Source organism: Gavialis gangeticus, unplaced genomic scaffold (assembly GCF_001723915.1).
Source record: "Gavialis gangeticus isolate Ggan-Ray unplaced genomic scaffold, GavGan_comp1, whole genome shotgun sequence".
NCBI lineage: Eukaryota > Metazoa > Chordata > Crocodylia > Gavialidae > Gavialis > Gavialis gangeticus.
In genome coordinates, this window is record NW_017728992.1 from 132,752,646 (window position 1) to 132,764,109 (window position 11,464).

The 11,464-nt window shown below is 39.6% G+C and overlaps 2 protein-coding genes across 2 annotated transcripts; both read left to right on the plus strand.

Moving 5' to 3' along the window:
• The first annotated feature begins 362 nt into the window (after positions 1-362).
• Positions 363-9,566, plus strand: XKR9 (XK related 9). Its single transcript, XM_019527784.1, is given in 4 exon segments — positions 363-1,089; positions 1,092-1,127; positions 1,130-1,328; positions 7,952-9,566. Coding segments are annotated over 4 exon segments (531 nt in total). The 5' UTR covers positions 363-1,064; the 3' UTR covers positions 8,223-9,566.
• Positions 8,791-9,566, plus strand: LOC109304949 (XK-related protein 9-like). The gene is given in 1 exon segment (XM_019527783.1): positions 8,791-9,566. A coding segment is annotated over 1 exon segment (567 nt). The 3' UTR covers positions 9,358-9,566.
• Positions 9,567-11,464: the final 1,898 nt, after the last annotated feature.

Genomic DNA, 11,464 nt, shown 5'->3' on the forward strand with positions numbered 1-11,464 from the left:
GACCAAAAAGAAAATGAAATGAAAAGAACAACACGGTGTAGTACACCAGAAAACACGACACAACAAAAATAAAAAGGAGGGCAGGTGGAAAAGAGGGAGATCAGAGCACACAGTCCTTCTCCTCTCCCTGTCCTGAAGCCAATGCCTGGCTGCGTCCCCCAATGCTGCTCCCCCCTCTGTCTCCAGTGGGAGCTCCCTTTGCTCCTCTCCCGGTCATCTCCCCTCCTACTGCCTTATGCAGCTGGAGCATGGGGTGTGCAGCCTGTGAGGACTTTGGGCATCCGCTGCTGCCTGGATCATCCTTCCCCGATCGGGGTCTCCTTCAACTTGCTGGTGCTGCCTGCTGCCGGTGTGGAGAGCAGCCACAGACTCCGCTGCATCTCCCACTCTCCCCGTCTCCTTGTTAGTGCCAGCTTTTAACTCAGCTGGCTGGTGTGTGTCCATGACATCACCTGCTGGCTTCAGCTGTATATGAACATGGCTGATGAACCGCGTGGGCTTTTCTCCTTGGGATTGTTCTGTCAGACAACCTGGGATTGATAAGTAATTTCTGATTTTGGGGTCTCTCCTCTCGGTTTGCCCCACCCCCTTATTTGTGTCCCTGGGACACAGTGTAAGCAGTATTTATTCATTCATTCATGAGCAATTCTAACAATTTTTTCACTTTTTGCCTTTTAAGTGATCATGTGAATAGCAGTGTGAAGCTTGATGATTTTCTGAATTATTGCTATTATTGGTGATCCATTGTTTATTTTTCATTTTAGGAGCCAGCAACTAGGAAGAATGGCCTTTATCGGCATAGCTAAAAGAGAAGATTCCATTTATGCTTTCCAAAATAGACATGTACCCATGGAATTGATTTTGTACTTAAGGCCAGAACATAAATGTTTAAGTTTTTAAATTTTGATTCTATTCGTCAATACATACTGTAGTTTTCCCTTTGTAGAAAACACTACATAAGAAAGTTGCATCATTAGGAATAAGAGCTTTGCAAATAATTCACTTTTATGATTCATTCTGTTACTTCATATAAGGAAAAGTAGTCAGAACTAATTTAACATGCAATGAAATTTACTAAGTGTAATTTTTTATGCTAGTTCTTGGGTTTTTCATTTATGTAGCTGATATTATACCTTTGTAGCTAGCAATTTTTTCTGTGAGGGAAAATATCTTTGGAGTACATTAACATTAGTTTTTAGGCTCCTTGCATCAACAGTAGTCCAGACTTTCAGTTTTGAGTGGTTTAAAGATGACTTTGAAAGACCTGAGTTGGGGAAGCTGGCCTGGACTTTTCTAGTTCATTTTTTGCATGGTGGAATTCTTATAAGGTAAATGCCAATTTTTAAATATTAAGACAAGAAATCATACTGCTTTTTACATGCTTTGCTTTGGAACTGCCAGGGTCAGTTTATGAAGGCAATGCAGCTTCAGGACCAAAATCACTGTTAGTGACAGAAAACACAGCTCTGCTTAAGAAAATGTCCCAGTTGTGAATTTGTCCTCCTCCCTTTTGATATAACTGTACTCATTTTATTTTGCTTATCAGTTATTTTATCTGCAACTGTAATCCAATTGCATTTGACACAATGCTCTTTATACAAGAGATACTAATATATATATTATATATACACACACACACACACACACACAGAGAGAGAGAGAGAAAGAGAGAGAGAGAGAGAGAAAGTCATTATATAACTGGAAAAAAAAATTATACTAGGTCATATTTGGAAAGAATTTGATTTGTATCACTAGTTGGGTTAGCTATGATGAAAGTGAAATCCACAAATATTGAAAGTCTAATGTTGTAGCTAAAAAGAAAGCCAAGACTGGAAGAGGGGACTGAGCAAGTTGACCAGTTAATTAGATTACACAGAGTACTGGGGATTGTGCTTTATAGTGGGTGCATCTACATGTCCCTCTGACTGTGCAGTTGGTACTGTACAGTATCATGACTGCGCAGTACCTGCAATCCCAGTGGACCACAGGTTGTTTTCGACCCTGCTACACAGTAGCATACTCTCCATTTCAAAACTGATGTGAAAATTTCATAGTAAAAAATTCTGAGGTCCTGGATCTTAATCCCCATGGATATAAATGCTTCAAGTTACAAATTTCTTTGCTGAGAAACTGTGGACTTATCAGAAGGACTACACTTGCCCTCTTTTGCATATACTGCATAAAAGGAAATTCTTCATTAAAATATTCCTTACCCCCTCTGTAAAAATCTGTAGACAATTTTGAAGGGTACATTTATAACAATTTAAAAAATCCCTAACAATTTTTTTTACCTATGCCTGTAATAACAGCCTAATAACAAGTGCAAAACTTTCTGTGATTGTATGTGCATGTCATGGTTTTCTTTTGCCTCTCTTTTTACTGAGTTCATTCTCTTTTTAGTGAGTTTTACTTTTGTTTATTTGTTCTTTCTACTGCAAAGCTCATGTTTCAGATACTGAAGGGGAATAAAATGACTGTTTTCTTTAAAATGACTTTACATTTTTAAATGGTGTTGGTAATTATGATTTTTTAAATAAAATTCAAATTAAAATTTGGGACCAAGTATCCCTTTACTTTGACCAATTTTTATCTACTCAGCAGATCTATATGTTTGCTGGGTTTATGCTGTTTGAAATACACTGGGACTTATCTATTAGCAGTTAAGGGACCCTGTCAAGTTTCCTTTTTTGGTGTCTGTCCTTGACCTGCTATGCTTTTGCCCTTCACTATTCCTAGGTGATCTCATCTGCAAACTTGACTATGAATACCACTATCATGGTGGTGCAGAAATCCCTCCACCTGCTCTTTATTGGTCTCTTCCTATAAAATCATAGTTGTTTGAAGGCTAGAAATCCAAGAAGCAATAAACACAAAAGTGGATCTGAACTTTGCAAGTTTACATGGTGTCATGGGATGGGGTCATCAAGGACGGCTGTGATCTCCTAAGGCCCCTTGACTGTGCCAGTCTGGCCCAATGGGCATCCTCAGTTCTTGCCCACCACATCTGGAAATATAAAAATAGGGAGGCTGCCTTTAAGTCCTCTTGGACATGGTTTGATGGATTCTCTGAACCCCATGGGTTCCTGGAGCCCTTGTAGGTCCCGTTTCATGATGAGTGGTTCGGGGGCACCCTAGCCTTATGGACTTTGTGTGTGGCTCCAACCTTGCAGATGGTATTGGGTTGTCTTGCCTAGACCTCATTATAATTTGGCCCCTTGTCCTCACTGGGGTCTCTGCAGCCCTGTCTCTGCGCCCTCTCTGGCGCCGAGGTCTGTGCCCCCCAAATGCCATGCCCTCTCTGGCACTGGGGTCCCCACATTGCAGTGGGCCCCCAATGAGGCCTCCTCCTTCCCCAGATAGCCTCACTCAAACCACCAGACTTATAAGATGGCAAACAAAACATAAGCCCTTGGGCTCTAACATAATACAAACTGCATAAGGTGTGCTTGGCCTCTTTACATTACCCAGAGCAGAACTTAGTCAGGCCTCTTCCCTTCACTTGCTCTAGGAGGGCTCCTTCTCCCTTGGCCACCAGCAGAGAACTGCCTCATAGGCCCCGTCCTGGGGTCTGTGCACCACCTCTGCCTGACCCCACATGCCAGGACTGGAGTTCTGAGACTCTGCACTGCTTCCACTGGCCCTGCGCACCAGGAATGAGCCCTGCGCTGCCCTGCACACCTAATCTAGTATGCACAGCCAGCCTGCAGGGCTCTTCTTATACACATGGGGAGCCTCTTGGGCTGGATGACCTGGTGCCGGGGCCTGGACCTGGATCTTGAGCCAGGGCTTAAGTACCCCTGATCTATACTATATCTATGCCAAAATCTAAAGCAAAGAGAAATGTTTTTAATTACTATACTTTCTCCTTCCACTTAGAATTGTTTTAAGAAAAAACCCCATTCCTCCAGTTTTCATCCCAAATACTGGAGAACTGAGATAAAGCCAAATTGACTAGTACTGACAAAAAGACATAGATTACTCTGTTTTCAATGTCCAAAGTGAATACAAAATGTAAGCAAGTCTAAAGAGTGAAACATAAATTATATTTTTAAAGATTAGTTCAGTTTTAGTAATGTGAGTGAGGTATTATAGGAATCATAGTAGAGAAAATAACTTATTTTAAAATATGTTAAACTGCCAGTGTTCCTGGCAGCTGTGCATGCAGTTTTATAATGAGCTATTTTCTTTCTGTAACTGGATTTTGCACGTAAATTTATGTCACTCAGTTTAGATACAAATTAAGAGAAACTAAATGAAGTACCTAGATTAACAAAGACATATACATATACAGTATGCTAAAATATTAGTAACTGGTGAACACTGCACTACAAGTGTTGGGATCATTGATATCCATCATGTCCCTTATTCTGGAAGATTACTTTTTACAATATGTCTAGCATTTGCCTCACACTTCATCTGCCTCCCCAACTCAGCTCTGGAACTCATATTCATTGCAACAGCTTTGAATTTACTTGCTATTTGGACAACTACAAAATCTTGTGGATGAGTGTGTGTGTGAATAACAGGTTGCCTTACTCTTAACAGGTTTTCTTAAAAACACCACATACTGTACAGATGTTTATATTTTTGATGCAAGGACCAGATGTTTTGGATACTTAGCTGTTTTATACCCTGAAAAAGTTATAGATGTTTTGCCAAACAGTTTACGTTTTTACTTACGGAGGATTACTCAGGACACAGTAAAATAAATATGCAACAATCTAATGTAAGAAAACTATTCCACTTGGGAGTAAATCATGGATTTAAGGCCAAGCCATTAAGCTAGTGTGTAGCCTGAGTGGCAAAGATGCATTGTTGGGGTCTTTCTAGGGAGAACAGTAAAGAATCTGGCCTCTGGGCAATGGACTAAGAGCTTTTGCTGCTGCAAGCTTCTGTACTCTTGTTTGTGCAGAAAAATTGGCCAAGCCTTGACCAGAAGACCACAGGAAGCAGAGAACTGAAGCATATGGGTGAACAGACCTCTAGCTTTTGTCTGTATCCTTTTCCTCTGTTGAAGGACACTAGGGTGTGCCACAACCAGGGAACAGAATTTGATCCTTAAGGCTGCTGAAAGGTGCCATATTCAAAATCCAGATCCCTGAAGTCCTCTACAACACAGAAATATTACGAGCTTCAGCAGAGCAGGCTGTCACCACCAGTAGGCCTCTGGCTTGACCCAGGATAAAGGATGGGTAGATCTGCACCTTATAGATTAACTAAATCAGATACTGAGAAAGCACATGCACAGAGCAGTGTATAAAATATAGACAGTTATTTGATTACAGAATTTAGGGCAGGGAGGGAGAGGACAGAAGGGAGGGGGCAGGGCTGGGAGAGGCAAACAAGCATCAACCCATAGGAACAAAGAAGTCACAAAAACTAATTCAGCTAATGGGATGAGAATCCATAGTGTCTGTTTAAACCTACTTAACACAATCCAATCTGTGGATGATTTCTTGTTCTGAAATTTTCGGTTCAAGTTGTTTTTTAAAGTTTTGCCGCCATAGCTATCTTTAAATAGTTGTCTTTTTCCAGGAGGAGTTGGAGGCCATTAATGATGTGTCTAAGCTGTTCAAGCTTGGGTCTGTAGGTGACAACAAAAGAAATTCTTGTGCCCTTGTCCCAGGGTTAGTATTGTAGCAGGTCAGAGCAAGGTCAGTTTGGCTTTGTTGATTTGAGTGGCTATAGTTTTGGGATTGTAATGTAATTGTAGGAATCCCTGCTCCAGCTCCTTAAAGCATGCATCATGGGTGGTGGGATCCAAGCAGATAAGTTATAACATAGAACTTGGCTGTAGGTGATGGAGTTTGTGGCGTGCTTAGGATGAAAGCTGGTGTCATGAAGGTAGCTGTGGCAGTCAGTTGGTTTCCAATACAGTGTGGTGGCAATGAGGCCATTCCAGACCTTCAGTGTCTAGGAATTGAATTTGCTGAATGGAGTATCCAGAATTAGTATGATGAAGGGATGGAAGTTGTTAAAGTCCTGGTGAAATTTCTCCAGACTAGAGATTCCTTCCCATGTGTCCAAACAATGAAGATGTCATAGATGTACTTAAGGTACATATGGGAATAGGATAGAGTCAACGTAGCCAGAAACTTCCCCTTTGATAGTGTCGATATCAGAGACAATGGGACATCCTGGGTTGCTGGGGTGACCACCTTTTTACCCTCATGACACCCATCCATACAGTCCTGGAACTTAGGGACACTCTGTTGAGAAACACTAAGCTAAAATTTAGCTGCATCTCTTCAGATGTGAAAAATCTTACTCTAGGATGCAAAACACCAGAAAGGAGGGCAAAATAAGAGCTAATTCCCTAGTGAGATGATTGTTTTTCCACCCTCTGCTATAGAAAATGAGTCAGAACAAGTTCATAGGACAAGAGTAAGTTCCAGGGATATGGAAGTAGAATATGTGAAACTTAACCAGTGATGATGATTGAGCAGTGATGATGAAACTATCTGTGCACCAGGTGTCAGTAGCCACCTAAAGGCAGAGACCAGCAGACAAGCAGTTGAGGAATGTGACAGAGTTGAGGTGTAAGTGGATACTTCTTAGGGGATTTTCTTTTTCGTGATCTGAAAGATCTTTGTTGAGTGATGAGCAGTTCTACAAGAAGTAGAGTCAATTAGTTCTTAGACCCTGTTCTGCTAGAGTGAGCTCTGCGGGTATAGGCAAGGTTTTCCCCACTCTTCTTTGCCTCCAAAATGGAGCTGGCTTGGAAGCTCACTTCACTGGAGACAGTGAATCTACACTGATAGCAGTTAGTTCGGGTTCTAGTCCTATCTCTGCCTGTGGCCATTGTCACATGTTTACCATGAAGGACTGGTGAGACTACCCTGTACAGCAAGAGTTAGTTTTTTAATTATCTAGAGCTTTGTATACTTTTCCAACTCTTCTAGACCTGAAAAACAAATTACTTGATATGGGGCATAAGACCTAGATTTCTCATGTGGCAATGCAGACATCTTGAACATTAAAAGATCTTCAGAAACCATAGTATACATCTGTCAGAACAAACCAGTTCCAGCATATGTATAATTTCATTTAGGTTTCCCTCCCCATCCCCTAAATTAATGTTTGTTAAGCTTTAAGACAAAGGAATCATTTGCATGCACTCACTTGCCAAAGAATATGGTTTAATCATATTATACCATTCAGGTCATGAAATCTGTCATCCTAGGAAATCTATGTATCCTAAGAGTCATTTCTGGAATTGAAAGATTTTCTGGGTATTTAGAAAAAAGCAGCTTAAAGAATTAGGGCCTTACTTTCAAAAGTATGCCCAGGCTTGTTGTGTAAGTCACTGGCTGCCTGTAGACATGCTCATTCACGGTCTAATTAGAACGCATTAGAGAAGACTTGATTCATCAAGTCTGTTCCATGTTCTAATTAGGACGCTCCAGCGTCCTCTCACTGTCACATGTATTAAGCCCCTGCACATTTCAAAATGGCTGCAGGGACACTTTATGTAAACCTTGTTGAATGAGCTTTTAGATAAAGTTTCCCATGGCCATTTGAAATGTTCAGGAGCTTAAGACACGTGACAGTGAGCCATTTTAATTAGAGTGGCTGTCTGGGAACCAGTCTAATCAAACCCCACCTCCTCACCCCTGCGCATGTGTATAGTTAGCCTTGATGTGCACATCAGAAATGCATGCTATGGATATTTCCAATCTCCAATTTGTATGTTCACATCTGCATATTTACTGAGTATAGGAAAAGTGAATGAAAGGATCACCCTAACAGGGAATTGAGAAGATAGCAAAGGCAAACTTCAGAAGTAGGTCACATTTATAGAAATTAAAATCAGCAAATTCATTTATCAGAAAAATGTCATTCCATTCTAGTCAATGTGTGTTTAATTTTGGTAAGATATGGGGGGAAAAAATCACAATTTAGTTTCTGCTGTTAACAAGACCTATGCTGACCATGTTTTCTCTTTTTCTAGATATTACTTTGCATTGAAATGTGGCTTCCAGGCTGCATTTAAACAAAGCAGCTGTGAAGATAAATTGTCTGGAAGTCCTACCAGTGACATTCATAAACAAGCCATTGATGCAGTGACTGATATTAGTATGCTCAGGGTATTTAAAATTTTCCTAGAAATGACATCCCAGCTCCTTCTGCAGATTTACATACTGGTGGAGGAAGACAAAACTAGTGTCATTCAGTGTAAGTCTCTCTCTCTCTCTCTCTCTCTCTCTCTCTCTAATCTGTAAGTTGAAAACGAAATCTCCACTAAGCAGTTAAGTCTTCGCTTTAACATGTTCCCAGTCAGATTCCAGTACGATTTTATTTAGTTAAATAATCTCCTCTATTGGCAAGTCTATTATTCTAAGACTTTTTAGAAACTTTAGAAAGAAATATAGTGTGTAACATTTAACAATAACATTATATTGTGTTTGAAAGTTAAAACCACTGAGGTAAGCAACTGAACTATTTCACTGCAGTCTACTTTGTTTTTGCTTGCTTAATATATTTACGTAAGCTACTTATATATTTTCAGTAACTGGACACCTCACAATCTATAATTTAATTACCATTTCAACACCACTGTAAGGAGAGGAGTATTACTATTGTCATTTTAAGATAGAGAACTGAGTCATAGAGGAGAATTGAATTGTTCAGAGTTATACAGGAAGTCTAAGGTAAAGAAAGGAATTGCACCTGAATCTCTCCAGTCCTAAACTAGTGCCTAAATCACTGAACCAATTGTTTCTTTCAAATGTAAAGAATATTTTAATAAAAATATTTGAATTGTTTTTCTTGACAGTAACATTTATTTTTATGTTTTATTTAGCTATTTCTATCATTACATCTTTCTGCAGTATTTCCTGGGCAACTGTTGACTATCAGGTATCATTATGAAAATCTCTGCCTGATAAAAATCAGCTTGGAGTCATTCCCAAGTTAATGTATTTCTTCTATAAACTGTTCACACTGACCTCATGGATACTTAGTGTTGCACTGACCACAGTGCTCAATTTCAAAAGTTCTTTAATTCTGTTAACTTTTCTTTGGATCTTGAGCTTCTGCTGGATTTTGAAACAACATACACTGTTTTGCAAATCTAAGAGGATGGAATATTTATACAGAATCATTGTTGGAATCATTCTAACTTTTACCTATTTTAACATTAAGGGAAAAAAGACAAAGGTTGATATTTCTGTTTATTATACTGTTCGTGTGCTTTTAACTTTAGTTATATTGTACATATGTTTGGTTTGGAAGCCTTTGTTTATCAATCAAATACATTCTAAAGCTGTGAGCATCATAATTGTCTTCACTCTAGTGTTAGGTATTATTTTTCTTGTTGTTTATTTTTCACCCCCCTGTTTATGGCAAACAAGATAGAGCTTCAGATGAAGCTGATGGAATGTCAGGAGAAAAAGCTGTAGTCAGTAGAATTACCAGTTTCATAATGCAATGAACAGCATGGAATTATGCGACTTCTTAAAATATTTGCAAATCAAAGCAATATGGACTGGACTGTCCATTATTCACTTATTCTGTCATTATTCTCATACTTTTAGTAAACATTTCCAGTAAATAATTTCTGATGAGACTGCTAACAGTCATCAGTTATGAATTATTATTGGTTCTCTTGTGTGACTATACCAAGCAAAGCCTCTATACAATGAACACTTGTTAGTCAAAATGAACAGTCTAACTTACCTCCCACCCAAACATCCTATTTTATTTTCTTATAATTCATTGGAAAAGTAGGAAAAATAAAACAGCAGCAAGTTACTGTTCCTATTAAGAACAAATTCTGTTTATTTTTTAGATTCAATTTTAGTCAAGGCTCACATGACTTTTCACCAGAGAGAAGGACTGAGCTTTCTCTGAAATGGCCAATGGTTATCATCTATCATCTCTGCCTACAGAGGGCAGGATTCCTGCCCACTTGGCCATGTGCAAGAAGTATGTATGTTCACTGGGTGAGGGAAGTTGCAAATCCTGAAACCCTTTCCTGGATTGTTCTCTCTGGTAGAATGATTGTACTTGATGACCTCAGAGGAATCTTGCCAGAAGGAACAACTGGAGAGCTGTGCTCCATTGTTGTATCTTCCAGCTACTCTAATAACAATGCCACCTTGTCTCCTTTGTCACTGCTGTGTCATCCCCTCCTATACCTTCATGGTGGATTTTGGTATACCAGTGTTCTGAATGGCTTATGAATGGAGAATGGAGGCTCATATAGGGGAATGAATGCCTGGCTTGAAGTTTTTGTCTTCATCTGATTTTAGGTCTAACCCTTAAGAGCTGGTCTCTGCACAGGGAAGTCTAGAGTCCTGGTATACAGGAATATGGCCTTTGTCACTAGACAAAAGAAAAGTCACCCTGACATACTGTTGCTGTTGGGCTATCTGCTTACAGAAAACAAAGTGAAATTGGGAAATTTCTCAGTTCAGGTTTTGAAGTGTGAAATAAAAAAAATACTATACAAGGAACAGAATTTAATAGCTGAGGTTTTTCTTGAATAAAATTGAGGGCAGGGGATTGCTCAGAGTTTTAAATCTGGATTGGAAAGACTGAGCATCCTGTTTAGGACTCCATCTAGTCCTTGCTTCCTTGGCTTTCTCCTTTCTGGTCCTTCATTCATGAAGATTCACAAATACAGTTAGGGTCTAAACAGATGTTGCCAAATGAAACAGATGAGCTCTGCCAGGATTTGTTTTAGCGCAGCTGCTCTACTTCACTGGGCAAATCAGATGTCATCTGTCGTTCCACAGTGTCAGACCCCTGTTGCTCCCGCTCCTGCAGGACACTTGCGGTGCACCTCTGCAAATGGGAAAACCCCACTTGCAGAGGTGTACCCAGGATTTCTGACATGGGGCATGCATCTGCAAATGAAGAAACCTGGGCAGGCACATCAGGGGCCCAATCACTGTGCCCCAGAAATTCACTTGCTGGAAATTTTTCCTGTTTTCCTCCTACAGAGGATATTTTTTAAAGGAGCTGTTGGTTTCTTGAAAGGGGTGCATTATCAATGTTCTTGTTTCCTTGTTTCTGTGTCTCCTCCTCTATCTTTGTTCTGATGTAGCAAACAAAAAAAAAAAACAAACCCAAACAAAACAAAACCCAAAATTTTACCCAACTGTAAAGTTCAAATAGATATTACATATGCCCCTTTCCTGTTGGACAGCTCGTAAAATTCATGTGTCAGTCAGTTCTTGCTTTGTACCTGACCTTGTCATTTTAATCTAACTGCAAACTGAAAACAAATGGTTTTTTTTTGTTAAATACAGCCATGACATCTTGCAACAAGTATTTTAATAAGTTAAATAAAAAATAATAAACAATTTCTTCCTGTTTTGACTACTGTCAGACCTGAGCAAGAGGGAGAGAATTCTATAGAATTGTTTTTAATTATCCTACTAGTATCCAGTGTGACATCTGATGGCATGGGTGAGCTCACCTGATGGACCACAGATAGCACTGATTTATGAAGCCATAA